The 18,874-nt window shown below is 41.3% G+C and overlaps 1 protein-coding gene across 3 annotated transcripts; it reads right to left on the reverse strand.

Moving 5' to 3' along the window:
• Nucleotides 1–453: 453 nt before the first annotated feature.
• On the reverse strand, nucleotides 454–18,226 carry cep20 (centrosomal protein 20). 3 transcript variants are annotated; one of them, XM_078239854.1, is made up of 5 exons: nucleotides 18,159–18,226; nucleotides 7,505–7,702; nucleotides 3,155–3,239; nucleotides 1,614–1,750; nucleotides 454–1,234 (listed from the first exon to the last, which is right to left on the reverse strand). In XM_078239854.1, exons 1-5 carry the CDS (start codon nucleotides 18,184–18,186, stop codon nucleotides 1,161–1,163), a joined length of 522 nt encoding a protein of 173 aa, XP_078095980.1. In that variant the 5' UTR covers nucleotides 18,187–18,226; the 3' UTR covers nucleotides 454–1,160. The 3 variants fall into 3 exon arrangements, with proteins under 3 accessions (XP_078095980.1, XP_078095981.1, XP_078095982.1); XM_078239855.1 differs by having other exon boundaries at nucleotides 3,155–3,236; nucleotides 18,159–18,224; XM_078239856.1 differs by lacking the exons at nucleotides 454–1,234; nucleotides 1,614–1,750 and having other exon boundaries at nucleotides 3,151–3,239; nucleotides 18,159–18,224.
• Between the last annotated feature and the right edge of the window lie 648 nt (nucleotides 18,227–18,874).

Genomic DNA, 18,874 nt, shown 5'->3' on the forward strand with positions numbered 1-18,874 from the left:
ATGAAGTTGTGCAGCTTACTCAATTTGGGACCAGATATCTAAGCTAATAAAAATTGGCCAATGTAGTGCATTCTCCATTAGTGCCTCTAGCTTTTGCCAGTAAACCACCTCAGCAGGAATTTGGATATATATTAAACATACTGAGCTTTATATGGCTGGAGCTCAGCTGACTACTGTCAGTGTGAGAGATCTGTGCCACATCACAAAAGATAAATGGTAATCTTGTCCCCAGAGACCATTAAAGTGAACTTGTTGTACAAGGCAATCCATTAGGAGGGAGATTAACCTTTCATCCTTAATAGACATCTTCCACAACAATCTGCATTTGCATAGTAGTTAAACATAGTCTTCAAACCCACTAATACCCAGATCTGCCCTTCTGTCAGCAATTGAATAGTGTAGAAAATTTGTTGTTTAAAAAGGGAGTTAAAATAAAGCAATATTAAAGCAGCATTGACAAAATCAAATTTATTATGTACAAACATGTACAATAAATATGGATAGAAAAATATGATAAACATTTTCAAATAATAGTTTCATTGTTCAGTTGAAGGCAGCAATGCATGCCCAACATGTTTAACTGTAATAGTTTTATGTGTGGGCTGACTGCTGATAGCCCCAAAGGTTGGCCAGCTTGGAATAGGCAGAACAGCAGTAACCCAATTTAAAAAGAGAAAAATAAGACTGCTGGATCTGGATGCTAATATTTAAATTTACAAGATAACTTGGTCAACGTCACCTGTTACTGTTACAACCAAATTGTATTTTGTTGAGGAAAATAAGCAGGAGTAAACTAATTGATAAAAACAGGCTATTAAAATAACAGTGCAACCTTAAGACAACTGGAACAACAAGTATATCACCATATTAAAAACTTTGAGTCAAATATCATTTAGTTCATTTGCTTGCAGTATGAAAGCTAGCAGTACAAATGTTCATGCTGTTCCACAGTGATCTGATGCTGTTCTCAATACCAGTAATTAGCTAACATTCAGATCTTCCAAATAAAGCTACATATCATGCCAATTTAAGAAAAAAAATGAACAGGGAACCAGAGCACCAAATTACTTTGTAGGATGCTACTGGGATACATTTACCTTTACAGTTAACCAAACTGCAAGGTGTGGCGTAACACATGAGTAAAGGATAGTCCACTGTAGTCAGTGTCCACCGCGGAGAACAAAGTGATCTTCAAAGCTTCTTCCAGCTAATCTGCCAGATTCAGGCAAGTCATCTGGAAACAAAAACATCTACACTTCACAAAATTGAAAAAGGAACAACAACATGGTTAGGGGTAGAAGTGACTGGATAAAAAGAGTAAATGAAAGTATTACAGGTCTGTAATTTTAAACTGTGGCTGATAATTGAATATACAATTACTGATGGGCACTTTCATATTACAATGCATTAATAAGAAACAGAAAATTGATTGGATAAAAATACATTTTAGAAGGAAGGACTCCTAGTTAAATGTTCAAATGTGTGTTTTTGTTGTTTTATATTGTGACATTTTGGGACTGAAATGAGAAGTGTTGTCGAATTTTAGAATCATTGAAATCTTGCGCTGTGCAACACATTTCCAGCTTCATCCAGATCCATTTCAAATGACCTACCTGGGCTACGTTTCTCACTTGGTTGCTTTAAAGTCATTTTCTTTATATTGGGCATAGATGCACCTTTAATCAGAGCTTTAACTCCATCCTCTTTGCTCTCATTTACAAAGTGAGCTAGGATTCCATATAGCAGAGGCCTTTAAGCAAGAAAACAAATAAACGCATGTCAAAATTTAGTTAAACAGTAATTTTACTACATTTGTGACAAAATCATTTTAAAATTAGTGATTAAAACAACCATAAATTCAAATCAGACACTGTACCGCAATACTCATTTGAATTCAGTCAGATATGCCATTCTTCACAAAATTACCCTTTAAGTATCTATGAAATACTCTACTTTTCTGAAACATTTTGTATAAGCTTTCGTAAGGTTGCACAGTATTTCAATTCAACAATCCTTCGAGGATTAAATGGCTACTTTATAGAAAATCTCCCAAAATGGACCTACCTTGTATTAAGTTGATCTTTCTCTACACACTAGCTCTGATTGTAACACTATATTCTGCACCCTCTCCTTTCATAGAACATAGAACAGTACAGCACAGAACAGAACAGGCCCTTCGGCCCACCTTCTATGTTTTGTCTGTATAGCGCTCAAGAAACAATACTTTTCACTGTATATTAATACATGTGATAATAATAAATCAAATCAAAAAAATGTCTACCATTTAATAGTGTTTCTGCATCCAAAGGTGCGTAGAGCACGCAGACAGGTTTATGGCACAAGAGTTAACTTTTCTGTTCAATAGTTTTGAACTATTTAAACTTATACCCAATGCTGGAATGCATTTATCTCATAGAAATGCTACAGTGCAGAAAGAGGCCATTCGGCCCATCGAGTCTGCATTGAAAACAATCCCACCCAGGCCCTATCCCCAACACCCAACATATTTACCCCGCTAATCCCTCTAACCTACACATCCCAGGACACTAAGGGCCAATTTAGTATGGCCAATCTAGCATGGCCAATCAACCTAACCCGCACATCTTTGGACTGATGAAGGGGCAGCGCTCCAAAAGTTCGTGCTACCAAATAAACTCGTTGGACTTTAACCTGGTATTGTGAGACTTCTTACTGCATCTTTGGACTGTGGGAGGAAACCGGAGCACCCGGAGGAAACCCATGCAGACACGGGGAGAATGTGCAGACTCCGCACAGACACTGATCCAAACCGGGAATCGAACCCAGGTCCCTGGAGCTGTGAGGCAGCAGTGCTAGTCACTGTGCCACCGTGCTGCCCCATTACAGTTGACAAATTGCTTCGATAAATTACACAGCAAAATAAACCTGAGAAAATTATTGAAGTTAAAGTAACCTCCAGGATGGGGGAGGGGGGGGGCTAATACATTTCAAAACACTTCACCAGTTTTAAAGCATCCATTCATTCATCCCAAGGTATTAACATTTCTAGATTACTAAACAGTTACATGTTAAATAATATTTGACAAGGTTTGAAATTAAAACAAAGAAATAATGCACTCAACCCATTGCATAAAATGTTATTTTGAGTCAATTAAAAACATTAGGATTTGCTTACACAGTTTTTGTGCTTGAATCTTCAATTACATTCAGCTCGTTCACTAGAAACTGTCTGTCTAAGGGTATCTCAGGTTGGCCAGCTTCTGTGTGGAAAAGTTTTCTGTGAAACCTCTGTAATGATAATATTTATTGCAACTCTTCATCTAAGCAGAAGCATAAGCTGCTTTGTACAACTCTAAGTAATTACAAGTCCTGAATATGCCCTGCAATTGAAAAAAATCTTCTTTAAAACTTACTAAAATAGCTTATAGCTAAAAGGTTAATGAAACATTACATAGATGATGCAATTGGGTCATAATTTAACATTTCTTAAACTTCTTTAAAATGTTTTCCTTTTCCAAGTTATGAGACTGAAGGACTTTTCCTGATGCAAATGTTACTTAAATCAATGGTAAAAGATAAGATTTTAGACTGAAAAGTGCAGTGTCTGCAATATATCTTCTGGGATGAGCTTATCATAATTAAACATAACTTCAGATACAGGAAGCAGCTTGAAGCAGCCAAGGACAGGCAGAGACACATAGAAGAAAGGCACCAAAAGTATGTACATGAGTGATCAATTGACTGTTGTATGGAAAACTAGATGATTTGATTGATAACGTTGGTTTGGAATGTATGTTTTGTGGTGGTTTTTATTTCAGCGTTGTGGCCAAGAGGATGCTGTAATAGCCGTGTTAGAGGGAAGGTGGGGGACCATTGCTAAATGGGGAATTTGGGGTTGTATTTACTGGTACCACAGTCAGATAAGCCCAGAAGACACAGAACACATGCAGGTTAATCATGTGTCACAATCCTCACAACCATTTTGAAAGGTGCTCTGTAAGATGTCTCCTCAGCTACTCAGTGTACCCGGTGATAAGGGTGCATCTTCATGATGATGAGATTATGTAAGATGCAGCAGACAACATATTCTGGCGAGTACTGCAGGGAAGCGTTGTTCAGGCATCCTAATGGTCTGCCTGATGTCGTTCTGTGAGCCAGCATGCCTCTTGTTACACGCATACTGCGCACACGTGGATTGTGCACCAAAACCTGAGCTGGATGGTCAGTGATCGCTCTAGTTGCCCATTAGCCATCCTTTCTCGTGAAGCTGCAGTATAAAGATATGACTGCTGGCAGGATAATAAGCACTGAGCTGCATGATGCTAAGTATGGTCACACACCAGTTGGTCATTGAGGCAGCAGAACTGTTTATGGTTCTGATAATCAAATGCTTTCTTCCACTGCATTTACTGGACTGATCTGAATCCTCATTACTTTCCACAGATCCCTCACGGCTAACACCAAATGCCTTCACCAGCATTGACTGCGTATAGTCAAAGGCACCCTGCACCTTGAGGAAGCCACATGCTCACTCCACCTGTTTCCTCTACAGAGAATATAACATATATATCCCTCAGTACATCAGAGTATGAAGGATCTCCATTATACAATGCTGTACAGTAAACTGCAAGATGTTGGTGATTCCACCTGCTCCAGTGTGGCCTTGAACACGAAGTTCACAGTCACCTGTACAGTCAATGGCCATGTCACACTCACCATACTGAGCCTGTAGGTCTACTCGCAAAGCTGCCAGATTTCTGTGGGCAATGCCATGGTAAAACGGAGATGTCATATTCACTGTTCCTCACTGATGTGGAGTTGGGAGGAGAATGACTCCCTGAAGACCGTTGTTAGATAGGGTCTCTTGTGCAGACCCCTTCTCCCTCCATTCCTTCTCCAAGCCGCTTTTCCTGAACTCATTTTTTTCAGTCATGCTGCAATGGGGATAAACTATAGCACCCGTGACTGTGATCAGACCCCTTAAATTCAGAACCAAGGTCTTCACCATGTGTCGCATCACACTCTGTACACTTCACCAACTTTAAATAGCAGTACAAAACTCCAAACACTTCAAACTCCGCAACAGCTTAGTTTAAATCAATTGGCAACTAACCTGAAAGTGGTGCTGGGGGAATCCTTCCTGCTGCTGAACGCACGTTCAGCTGTGTGAGGTCAAGAGATGGTTTTAGCTGGAGCATTTGGGTCTAGAATCAGCTAGAGTCAAGTCCACATTATACCCTGACTATACACTATGTCTATTCTGCATAAGTGCAGCACATGCTCCCAACGCCTGCACTAATGACCCCACCATCTGGTTCAGCTAGCACCAGAAGTGCAGATGCGTATGGCACAGATATGATGTGAATCTGAAATGGCACTTATTGTGCCAAAATACAGGTATTGCAGAACCAAATTTTGTGGCCAAAAATTAGGAGCAAGTGACATTTAAAAAGGGGGAAAAATTGAACAGCAAAGTTCCAAAATTCTGAAATCTTTTGGAAAGCCTCAGAAAATCTCAGTCCATTCGTCTCCGGGGTGCAAGTATCACTGGTGAGCTAGTATTTAACACCCAAGCAGAGTTACCCAGTAAGGTGGCGATGCGCCCCTAATTGAACAGCTGCAGTTTAGAAGTTTGATATAGGCCAGTTCAGAGGGCATTTAACAGTTGACTACACTGGTGTGAAACTAGAGTCATATATAGTCCAGACTGAGTAAGGACAGCAAGTTTCCTTTTCTGAAGGACATCAATGAACCAGTTAGATTTATTTTGTATATATTAAAGACAAACCGTTCTACAACCACTTTTTTTTCCAGGTTTAGAGGAAAAATTTAAAAGTGTGAATCTAAATTCACAAACTTGCCATGATGGGATTTTTTTTTAGTCATACCAGGTTGTGTAAGTCTCTGGATTATTAACTAGTGTAGGAACATAACTACAATGCTATATATCTTAACATAACCACTATACTACTGTACCCCAGTTGTTAATCAGGTGAAACTTAAAACTGGTCATAATACAGGGAACTTCTATTAAATATTGGAGACGAGCACAAATTCAGAGCCCCCAAACATTGCCCTTCCTGCTATCACAATAATGCCCAAGGAATAGGAATGAAATAAGTATTGTAGCTTGAATATATATGCAAGTCCATTTATAAAAAAATATGAGACACTAAACACGAAGTTACTTGTTATCAAGTTTCCTGAAAATCAAATATTTGATTTATGTTGACGTAATATATTATACAAATATTCAAGATGACAGTGTTCAATCAGAATATAGAAACTCTACAGTGCAGGAGGCCATTCGGCCCATCGAGTCTGCACCGACAACAATCCCACCCCAGGCTCTATCCCCACAACCCCATGTATTTACCCCGCTAATCCCTCTAACCCCTCTAACGTACACATCCCGGGACACTAAGGCGCAATTTAGCATAGACAATCAACCTAACCCGCACATCTTTGGGGTGTGGGAGGAAACCGGAGGAAACCCACGGGGAGAATGTGCAAACTCCACACAGACAGTGATCCAAGGCCGGAATTGAACCCGGGTCCCCTGGAGCTGTGAGGCAGCAGTGCTAACCACTGTGCTACTGTGCACTGACTGATCAGGAAAAGATTCCTAAGAAGTTTGGTATAAGCAAAAAAGAAAGCACTCAACTCTAATTGTGCTGTCAGCATTCAAAGACAATAAGTAGCCACAGCAGCATAAATCATCTTATTCTATTCTTCCTCATGTTAGAATGCAGTTCCATAGCTACTGGCATGTCTGCAGTATTTCACCCAAGTGAACATTTTCCACATGTGAAATAAGACAGGAATAGTTACAGCTGAGTCTCAACGTATTCTCACCAGTTCAGCTGCAGTTAGCTGGCATTTTCCCTGCCCAACCCAGTGATACTAACTGTAGTGAACTGGTTGCTGTTCCACTAAGATTAACTAATTTAGCACAGGTCAGGAATCAAATAGATGCATGTCTCTGAAAACCAGGCAATAATCCTACCAAATGAGCCATCAGGTTAGTTTGTGTTTTGTTCGAGTATTCATTCCAATATTGCAAATATATTTGGATCTTCCATATGTACATTGGGTTTTTGGTGATTAAATGCCATTTGATTTTTAGATTCATATTCCATACACTGAATAACCACTGGGCACTTTGAAGATTAAAGGACTGGGATGTTGGGATTTGATTTTACTTGTCAACTCAAAATTAAATCTCCTCCATTGCCCAATTGTGGCTAAAAGTACGTGGCATGAATTTACGTAATGAAGTCACAGCAGCAGGAAACAGAATATATAATGCAAATTAAATATTATTAATGTGTTGCCTGAGAATGATCATAGTCTTAAACTGAAGCTCATCAGTTGCCTTTTGAGCTGCAAACTTGATCGATTCAATCAACTTAATATACACATCACTACAGAGTGAGTGCCTGTAAACATACATTATTAAAAAGTACACCCTCTCAGGACAAATATGTTTTTTGTACTTCTATTGTTCAACACTGAATGTACATACCTGCTGACAGCACTGACGCAGTGTACTTGTATTTATTAAACTCAAGATATTCACGGATAAGTTCATTAATAAGAAGATTTTCATGGGAGAGTGGTGGTCTTGGCTCACTCTGATCATCCAGGGCACTAAAAACCTCTGCTCGAATTCGGGCTTTCAGTTGGCCTAGTACACCTCTCTTTTCCAGGGTCTCTTTCAGAACTATAAACCAAAAGAGAATTTCTTTTTTAAAAAATAGGCTTTTCAAAGGGCTGCAGGTTGATGGGCTATAGGTGAGTTACATGATGCACCTGGAAAAATAACGCATTAAACCAAATTAGTTAAAACATATCTGCTGCCTTCCTGAAAATAACTGGCAGTGACTGACAGATTTAAAATTATCCTTCGATTAACAGTATTATTCTGATAAAACACATACATATATCTGCTTTCACTATGATTGCATGACAAAAGACATAGTAGGATGACAAACAACTTGCATAGCTAGAACTGGCAAAGCATATCTGCATTGTTTAAAAGATATGGAAGAAAAACATTCCAAATATATTAACACTGACAAAGCTTAAATTTTGCATTTTACCATTAGTTTTATATCTTGAAACCAGTTATGTTTTTAAGCAATATTTAGAAAGTGGCAAGGCAAGACATTTAGTTATATTGTATATGAATGGGCCATCGCTCATTAGACAAAGTCTAATGTTGCCATTTAAAATTGATACCTAATTTTGAAATAATGAATAAACAGCACCAAATTATACTACACTACTCAATAGTTTGGGGAAAATCAGGCTCTGTTGGGAGGTCAAGGGGAACACTGGAGCCTAGTCTTTATACACTTACAAGTATTTATTTAAGAGGCGGCACAGTGGATTAGCACTGCTGCCTCACAGCGCCAGGGACCCGGGTTCAATTCCTGGCTCGGGTCACTGTCTGTGTGGAGTCTGCACATTCTCCCCGTGTCTGTGTGAGTTTCCTCCGGGTGCTCCGGTTTCCTCCCACAGTCCAAAGATGTGCAGGTTAGGTGGATTGGACATGCTAAATTGCCCCTTAGTGTCAGGGGGATGAGCTAGGGTAAATGCACAGGGTTGTGGGGATAGGGCCTGGGTGGGATTGTGGTCGGTGCAGACTCAATGGGCTGAAAGAATCCTACAGTGCAGAAAGAGGCCAATAATTATAAAGAGTATAATTTGAATATTATGCACCTCCAATGATCAAGTCTGCTGAACCACCTCAATACAATTAACAGCCAACTGATAAATAAATAAAGTGTTCTTTGTGCTGGATTTCCCTTTCCCTGACACCAGGGTGAATCTGGTGCCAACTCAATGGGATGTGCAGGTATCCAGCAACAGTCAGATCATCAAGCAGAGTACGTAGCCAATCAAACTGAAGAATTCTCAGACAGCAAGTCAGGAAGTAAAATGCACTGGAAATTTAATTTAAAATAATATTTTTCAGAGAGTGAAATAAACATTGCATTAAGGTAGAATAAATATTTAATTTTATAACAAGTTTGATTTGAAATTTATCAAGAAATTTGACATTTCATATGAAAATTAAATATTCAGAGAGTCAGTGAGGCATTCAGCAGTAATTATAAACTTTAAAATTCTAATACACCTCTCCTAACAAGGTGTAACTTTTTCAAAGGGTTTAGCATGTCTCATGACAAACAATGACAAGTTTATCAGTTCAGGGACATCTACTTGATTGGGGAGGGGGAGGGGGAGGGGGAATTTTCAACAGCACACCCTACAGGGAAGCACAGAATCACTTACAGCAATTTCCAGTTTTCTACATTTACCTGCATGTGGAAACTCCAGTTGCTGTTGGTTTCAGAGGAGTAATAATGGTGAACACTGAGTTTCTCTTCACTGTCAATAATGCATAAAATACAGCACAGACCATTCAGCCCACACAGTTCATGTCAATATTTATACTCTATTTGAGCCTCTTCCTATTCTTCAACATTTAACTAGCAGCACAACTTTCTAATCTCTTCTTCGTCACATGCTTAGCCAACATGGCCTTACATGCATCGAAACAATTTGCTTCAACTGCTCCCGCTGGTACTAAGTTCTACATCTCACTGCTCTCTGGGGAAAGACATTTCTTTGATTATTTGATAACCATTTTATTTTTATGCCTCAAAAAAAGAAAATGCTGGAAAATCTCAGCATGTCTGGCAGTATCTGTAAGGAGAGAAAAGGGCTGACATTGAGTTCAGATAACCCTTTGTCAAAGCTTAAAGCTTTGAAACAAAATGTCAGCTCTTTTCTCTCCTTACAGATGCTGCCAGACCTGCTGAGATTTTCCAGCATTTTCTTTTTATGTTTCAGATTCCAGCATCCGCAGTGATTTGCTTTTACTTTTATGTCTTCTAGTTTCATTCTCCTCACAACTTTAAACACGCTCCTTCCACTTACTTTGTAAAGATCTTTCATCATTTTAAAGGCTATATAGGTCACTCCCTCAGCCTTCCCATCTCAAGATACTAGTCTTTCCTGATAGGTATAACTTCACTAATTTGGTATCACCTTTGTAATTCTTGTTTTGCACCCCCACCATATCCTTTTTAGAAAATGGAAACCAGAACCTACCAAATCCACCAAAAGGGGTCTAACCATGGTCTAACGTAGAGCACAGGTTCAGCTGACTCAGCATAAGGGTTAAATAAAGGGACAAGATTACACCATAGTATCTAGGGATTTTAAGTGCTACTAGTCAAAAAGCATTTTAACTGTAAATAGAGCTATGAAAGGCTGGGTTTTGGGGATGGAGCTAAAATTAATATACCTCAATATATACTTTTTGAAAGGATAATGTATGTTAGGGATATGGAATGATAATCCTTGCTAGGAACGGAATGGAAGTAGCAAAGCAAGGGGATATTGTAAATAGGAAAATAATAGAAAAACACTTCAATTTCAACTGGAGACTGTCAGAAATGTGGATACTTCAACATGTGAAGTAGGGGATATTTTAACCTTGTGTTGAGTAATGAGCCTCAGTCGATCAGTGATAGGCCATCTTGCTGATTTGGGACACTATTGAAAATAGTGTCGGGGGAGGTAGTGGAAGCAGATAAGAGAGTGAGTTTTAGGGGGCGTATGGACAAATACATGAATAGATTGGGAATAGTGGGATATGGTCCCCGGAAGGGTAGGGGGTTTTAGTTCAGTCGGTGCAGGCTTGGAGGGCCGAAGGGCCTGTTCCTGTGCTGTAATTTTCTTTGTTCTTTATATTGATCACTGCATATTTAGGTATAATAGTATGCCGGTCACTCATTTTCAAAAGGCTCAGTTTGCAGATATGAAGAGAGAACTCGAGATGGTTAAATGGGAGATGGAGCTTGGTGACGATTATTGTAACATGTGAAGGAAATGGCACAATTTAAAAGGAGAATCTTGAAAGCAAATAAAGCCTTTAATACCAATTAGAGGAGGGTGTATGACAGGCAGCTGCAGTGACTTCATGGAATATTAACAACTTGCACTTAAGAAAAAGTATTTCAAGCCTTAAAGGAACAGTAATGCTTTGGTTAGGAAAATTAAGAAAAGTGTTCACAAAAAGAAATATTAGACATGCTAAACTGAATCTCAAAATGAGGATATTTGACTACAGACAAAACTGTTTTTATTATTAGCCAGACAATTAGAGAACAAATGAAACCTTAGCAGGGTGTTTTGGGAGAAATTATGGATGAGAAGGGCATGATAGAAAAACTGAAGGGTCCCGGTTTTTGTTTTTAACTGAAAAGATTAATGTTCAAGTGGGTTGTTTACACACAACGGAATGAGCTCAAGGTGGAAAAAAGCAACATGTCTACATTTAAATTATTCTAGGGTACTGAGGTAGTTGAAGTTCCAGGTAATTATTTTCCAATATTCAGAGAACCAGGATGGTACTAGATGATTGGTGGAAGATATGCCTGGTGCTCTTATTTAAAATCAAATCAAATCAATGGGTTTAACCTCAAGGTTAACAGAAAGCATCATTATGGATCTAATTTATGAGCATTTAGAACACTGCCTCAATAGGGGATACCAAGACAAGGTTTTGGAAAGCTGAGTCATGTTTGACAAACTGAATTCTGATTTTTAAAAAAAATGATCTAGAATAGTAAACCAGGGAAATTCAAATACTTTTCCACTAGGTTTTGCATCTAGAGCCATATTAACAAAATTGTGCTAAAATTCAGTTTCATGGTATCTTGGGGATATCATGATGCGTTGTAAAAGGACCATAGGATGATTTTCAATGGGGCTGAGTAATACTGGGGTCTGGTATCCAGGCGGATACCCCCAGAGATCTGTGCTGGGACTCTTGTTTAAGGATTCTAGAGCAGGAAATAATAAGACCCATCAAATCCACAGACATAAAAGCATGAGATTAGAATCTTAGAAGGAAATAAATTGGATCAGATAACTTGAAGAGGGGTTGAAAGAGACAGATGTTCTTCTTCATTGTAGCTAAATATGCAATCAGATACAGAGCCTGGGTACTGAGAGTGGGTGCAGAGTAAAGAATGTGACTGAGACTTAGAAGCGGTTATGACTATTTCCTAAATGCTCAAACCATCAGGTGGCAATGGCCAAAGGGAATACTGCCTTGGCTGCGTTGCCAGACTGTTCAGTATAAAATTGGGCAGCAACAATATTTTTGTTGAGGCTTCAATTTTTGGATTTGGATTTCCTGGAGAGGGATTTGATTCAGGGCTTTAAAGTAAAAGGTTATGACAACCCAAAGTTTGCAATGACAAATTAACTCCATCTCACCCACACAACGTTTGGAAGGCATGCATTGTTTTCCTAAATAGCTAAAACTGAACCACTCTTAGAAGAGAGTAATTTACAAAAAAGAATTCCACAAATTCTGGAACAATGAAATCATACAGGAATGTAAAATACAGCACACCAGCTGGCAGAAAGAGAATTAATGTAAAGATTGACATTTCAGGTGTATTCTCCTTCAACAGAATGATGGATTGGACAAAATGTGCAAGAGGCCAGAATAATGACAAAAAATACAGGTGACTGTAACGTGTTGTATATAGGCAGGAAAAATACACAAATATTCTTCATGTGGTGTGGGAATGCCCAAGCAAAGTTGAAAGTGATGTATTTGTGGACTCTTCACAAACTTGCCATCCAATGTATAGCAACAGTCAACAAAACCAATAGAATGTTTCACTGGATTGTCAAAATACTGGAATTCAAGTTAGAACACAAAAGAAATGGAATCAGGAGTTGGCCACTAGGCCCTTCCATTCAATACAATCTATGCCGGCCTCAACTCCTTTTCTGTGCCATTTCCCCCACCCTCTATTCCTCAATCTATCAAATACTTATCCACCTCCACTTTAAATACTTCTAATGATCCAGCCTCCACCACCCTTTGGGGCAGAGAATTCCAGAGATTCACCACCCTCTGCGAGAAGAAATTTCTACGCACCTCGGTTTTAAGTGACCAGCCCTTTATTTTGTAGCTATGTCCCCTTGTTCCAGACTCTCCCACTAGTGAAAACATCTCACCATCTACCCTGACAAACCCCCTCAGGATCTTATATGTTTGAATGAGATCCATCTCTCGCTCTTTTAAGCTCCAAGGAATACAGACCCAGACTAATTAGAGGATCAAAGCTTTATAGTGCTCTGGTCAGACTGCACCTTGAATTCATAGAATGCCTAGTGAAGAAGGAGGCCATTCAGCCCATCGAGTCTGCACCAATCACAATCCCATCCGGGCCCTATTCCCGTAACCCCACATATTTACCCTGCTTATCCCCTGACACTAAGGGTCAATTTAGTGTGACCAATCAATGTAACCCGCACATCTTTGGACTGTGGAAGGAAACCGGAGCACCCGGAGGAAACCTACACAGACACGGGGAGGACGTGCAAACTCCACACAGACAGTGACCCGAGGCCAAAATTGAACCCATATCCTTGGTGCTGTGAGGTAGCAGTGCTAATCGCTTTGCCACCAATTCTGCGTACCCAGCTCAGAAACAAGGAAGACAATCAAAACAGTGCAGCATGCTCAGTCTGGGTTACAAGGAATGACTCAAGAAACTTGGGTTTCTCAATCTGGAAGGAAGACATCCAAGAGGGGATATTAAATGTATAAAAGATATGGGAATGAAAACATAACCCTGAATATTAGCTTAAAGTATAAGTAGAATCCAAGGGCAGATTCAAACTCAATGGATAATTTGCAGGCTGATGTCCTTAAATTATTCATCCAATGATTATCACCATGGGAAATAAACTGCCAGATATATTAGTGAAGCAATAATAAACAATTAAATATCGCAATAGTGAGGGGAGGAGACAGGCTGTTGGATCTCTCTGGGTGAATGAAGTAGGATGGGTCAAATAGTTTATCCCTTCCTTAATTATCCTGAGAAAAAATCCACTGTGGTTGGAAATAACCAGTAGGAAGGAAACCTTTCATTAGTAAAATGCTTATTTATCTTTCAGTCTTTATTTCTCAGAGTTCCAAAAATCCGATGATTATCTATCTGTAATGACTTTAACAAAGCCACAATGTGGACCTCTTAGAATATGAGCTCCCAGATTAAGGCAGTAATGGCTTGTCCAATCAGGGAGCTCTGCATGTGTACAGAATGTGGAGTGTCAGGGTTACTGGCACTCCAAGTTTATACTCCGTCCCAGGAAATGCCTGTCTGAGTGTTGCTTACTATGTAAATAAATATCTTTGAAGACACGGACTGATGTACTGTGCCTTTCCTGATCATTTTTCTGTTATTTCCGGCAGTGAATGTACCTGACACCAATCCTGCATTAGTAACCAATGCCCTCTTCCTTCTATCATCATAGATCCATCCATCATCCATGTGTCTGCTGCCACCAACACCTGGATTTTAAAATTCTCATTCTGGTTTTCGAGTTCCTTCACGGCCTCCTTCCCCACATCTTCAATCTCCAACCCTACAACACCAAGACATCTTCACTCCTCTAGCTCCAACTTCTATCACCCCTCTCTAATCCTTTAAGACCTCATTAAATCTTACCTCTTTGACCACACTCTTGGTCATCTGTCCTAATAATACCTCATGTTGCTCAGTGACATGTCTTTATATACCCTGTTTGTGAACACAACTCCCACTCACCTGATGAAGGAGCAGTGCTCCGAAAGCTTGTGGCTTGTGCTACCAAATAAACCTGTTGGACTTTAACCTGGTGTTGTGAAACTTCTTACTGTTCAAGTCCCACTCCAGGGCTGGAGTGCAAAAATCAAAGTTGAGACTCCATGGTAATCCAAACAACAACTCATATTGTCGAGGAGCGTCCACTGACTAAACTTGAAGACAGGCTTAAAAAAGTTTATTTATTAGTGTCAGAAGTAGACTTACATTAACTGCAATGAAATTACTGTGAGAATCCTAATGACTCCATCCAGCCAATGAACAAAAGAATAAAGAAAAGTACAACACAGGAACAGACCCTTCGGCCCTCCAAGCCTGTGCCAAACATGATGCCCTAACTAAACTTAAAAAAACCTTCTGCCTTTACTCAGTCCGTATCCCCCTATTCATGTACCCATCCAGATGCCTCTTAAATGTTGCTAATGTGCCTGCTTCCACCACCTCCTCTGGCAGCGCGTTCCAGGCACCCATCACTCTGTGAAAAACTTCCCCTGTACATCTCCCTTAAACTTTCCCCCTCTCACCTTGAACCTGTGCCCCCTTGTAATTAACACTTGCACCCTGGGAAAAAGCCTCTGACAACCAACCTTTTCTATGCCCCTCATAATTTTGTTGACTCCATCAATTCTTCCCTAAGCATCCGTCTTTCCAGTGAAAACAATCCTAGTTTATTCAACCTCTCCTCATAGCCAACACCCTTGAGACTAGGCAACATCTTGGCGAACCTACTTTACCTCTTCAAAGCTTCCATATCCTTCTGGTAGTGTGGTGACCAGAACTGCATGCAATACTCCAAATGCAGCCTAACCAAGGTTTTATACAGCTGCAACATGATTTCCTAACTCTTGTACTCAATGCCCTGGCTGAAGACGACAAGCATGCCATATACCTTCTTAATCACCTTGGCCAACTGTGTTGCCACTTTTAAGGAACTGTGGACCTGCACACCCAGATCCCTCTGCAAGTTAATGTTCCTAAGGGACCAAGCCATTTACAGTATAATTCACACCTAAATTTGATCCTCCAAAATGGATTATCTTGCATTTGCCTGGATTAAACTCCATGTGACATTTCTGTGCCTAAATCTCCAATCTATATCTTGTTGTATCCTCTGACAATCCCTGGCACTATCAGCAACTCCGCCAATCTTCGTGTCATCCGCGAACTTACTAATCAGACCACCCACATTTCCTCCAGATCGTTTATATATACAAACAACAGAGGTCCCAGCACTGATCCCTGCGGAACATCATTAGTTACAGATCTCCATTCTGAAAAACACCCTTCCACCTGTACTTTTCTTTGTTCTTTTGTTCAATGGCTGGATGGAGTCATTGGGATTCTCACAGTAACTCCTTTGCAGTGTTAATGTAACTCTAAGTCTCACAACACCAGGTTAAAGTCCAACAAATTTATTTGGTAGCATGAGCTTTTGGAACACTGCTCCTTCATCAGGTGAGTGTGTTCTTGGTGTGCATATAGATGGCGTAATTCCGTTGGCAGTGTTTTGCAGGTGGTCTGCTGCGTCCTGATGCAAGTTGAGAATATGGACTCTGTCTTGGTTTCCAGGTTGCGGCGTCTGCTGTAGAGCTGGTGTACAAGGTGATTGAGGAGTGAGAGGTGCGATGACAAAGTCTCTCAGTGTAGTCTGTGTTATAGGTCGACTTGATTGGGTTCATGATCTGTAGTCTTTTTGGGATCTTGTCTGCTTTCTTGCATCATTGTAGAAACTTGATGCCTGTGTCGATATGCGCGATCTTCTTGGAGATCCTCTCCACTTTGAGCCGGCAGTTTGCGGTGTTGATGGTAGTCATGATGTGGGGATGCCAGCGTTGGACTGGGGTGGGCACAGTAAGAAGTCTCACAACACCAGGTTAAAGTCCAACAGGTTTATTTGGTAGCATGAGCTTTTCGGAACACTGCTCCTTCATCAGGTGAGTCCTACTCGAGTGGGCCTACTCTTTCTCCGAATATATGCATAAAAAGCCTTTAAGATTCTGCTTGATCCTGTTTGTTAAAGAGATTTCATGGCCCCTTTAAGCCCTCCTAATTTCACGTTTGAGTTCCTTCCTACTTTTACTATACTCCAAGGGCTTTGCCAATTTTTAGATGCCTAGACCTATTGTATGCTTCCTTTTTCCTTTGCTTACAATTTCCCTTGTCATCCATGGTTCCTGAATCTTGTCATTTCTATCCTTCATTTTTGCAGGGGATAGGCCTATCCTATACTTCAATCAACTTGCCTTTAAAAGCCTCCCACATGCAAGACATGCCCTGAAATAGTCACTCCCAATCCACATTCCCCAGTTTCCGTCTAATTTGGAGGTAATTGGCCCTTGCCCAATTAAGCACCCTCACCTGAGGGCCATTCTTGTCCTTATCCACGACTGCCCAAAATCTGATGGAATTACATTGAACCCAAAATGCTGCTGCTCGTACATGTGAAAGGGTACATGCTAAATAAGTAAGAGCAGCACGGAGGGAGCTCTGCACTGTCAGAGGTGCTGTCTTTCAGATGAGAGTTTACACCAAGAGCCCCATCTGACTGCTCAGATGGCTGCAGGGGATCCAGTGGCACTATAGCTAAGTAAGAAGTCTCACAACACCAGGTTAAAATCAAACAGGTATATTTGGTAGCAAAATCCACTAGCTTTCAGAGCGCTGCTCCTTCGTCAGGTAAGTGGGAGTTCTGTTCCCATACAGGGCATATAAAGACACAAACTCAATTTGCAAAATAATGGTTGGAATGCGAGTCTTTACATGTAATCAAGTCTTAAAGGTACAGACAATGTGAGTGGAGAGAGCATTAAGCACAAATTAAAGAGATGTGTATTGTCTCCAACCAGGACAGTTAGTGAAATTTTGCAAGCCCAGGCAAGTTGTGGGGGTTACAGATAGTGTGACATGAACCCAAGATCCCAGTTGAGGCCGTCCTCATGTGTGCGGAACTTGGCTATCAGTCTCTGCTCAGCAATCCTGCGTTGTCGTGAAGGCCACCTTGGAGAACGCTCTCCAAGAGAGATTTTAACCTGGTGTTGTGAGACTTCTTACTGTGTTTACCCCAGTCCAACGCCGGCATCTCCACATCATGACTATAGCTAAGCACAGCAGATATATTACCCAATATTTTACCCTTCAATCAAAACCCAGATGCTGTGGGTGACTGCTGTTTGTGGGATCTTGTTGTGCACACAGACTGCATAGCAAGATCCCATATTCTATACGATAATGAACTGTTACATTGGCTGACGGGTAGTACATGCTGGGCAGGGCAGCATTGCCCACATCCTATAACATTATTCTGTTTAAAAGAGCGCGCTCTGAGGCGGAGTGGGAACAGGCGCTACATCAATGCAATTCCATGCAACAAGCCGCCCGGGAATCCGGAGCCGCAGTTCTGCCCCGGCCCGCAGACAGCCTGCGGCAAAGCTTCCCCACGGGGAGAGAGGAAGGCAGTTCGAGACAGACACAGCCCGAGACACCTACCACTCTTCAGCTCGCTAACCGTCGCCATTTAAGCGCCTCCACTTCGAGCCTAGCACGTGACCCCCCTCGCCCACATACCCGGATGTTGGGCGCCGCCTGGACGCGGTTACCACGGTGACGGCCCCGGAACGTCCCCCTCCAGCAGCCCCGCCCCTCCCGGGCCCCAGCCCCGACCCCTGGCCTGCCCCGCCCCTTTCCCAGCTCCGCCCCGCCCCTCCCAGGCCATAGCCCCGCCCCCTGCTTGGCCTGCCCCGTTCCGCCACCAGCCCCGCCCCTTTCCCCGCCCCCTCCGCCAGCCCCGGCCCTCAGCCCCGCCCCTGATCAGGCCCCGCCCTAATCCCCGCCCCCTCACAAGCCCCGCCCCCTCCGATGCTTCAGCTGTCAGTGAAATATGTCCCAAATAGAACAGTTTGGTGAAGAGAAATTTTCAAGTAACAGAAAAGCAAATTTCTTTAACATCCTGACCATTTTCTATCCGTAAGAGTTTTAACATCACCAGGTTAAAGTCCAACAGGTTTATTTGGAAGCAAGTGCCATTAGCTTTCGGAACAGGCTATTCCTTCGTCAGATCCACTCCGAAGGGCTCCGAAAGCTTGTGTGGCTTTTGCTACCAAATAAACCTGTTGGACTTTAACCTGGTGTTGTTAAACTTCTTACTGTGTTTGCGCCAGTCCAACGCCAGCATCTCCACATCATTTTCTTTCCTCCAGGGTTGT

This window comes from Mustelus asterias, chromosome 23 (assembly GCF_964213995.1).
Source record: "Mustelus asterias chromosome 23, sMusAst1.hap1.1, whole genome shotgun sequence".
NCBI classification, from domain to species: Eukaryota; Metazoa; Chordata; class Chondrichthyes; order Carcharhiniformes; family Triakidae; genus Mustelus; species Mustelus asterias.

Bases quoted from the DNA above. Each gene is read 5' to 3' on its own strand.
- cep20 (XM_078239854.1), bottom strand. From the start codon at position 18,186: ATGGCGACGGTTAGCGAGCTGAAGAGTG. The intron at 3,240-7,504 runs GTATGTACATTC...TTTTCCACACAG, and splicing joins TGCGTCAGTGCTGTCAGCAG to AAGCTGGCCAACCTGAGATA. The intron at 1,751-3,154 runs GTAAGCAAATCC...TCTTGCTTAAAG, and splicing joins GATTCAAGCACAAAAACTGT to GCCTCTGCTATATGGAATCC.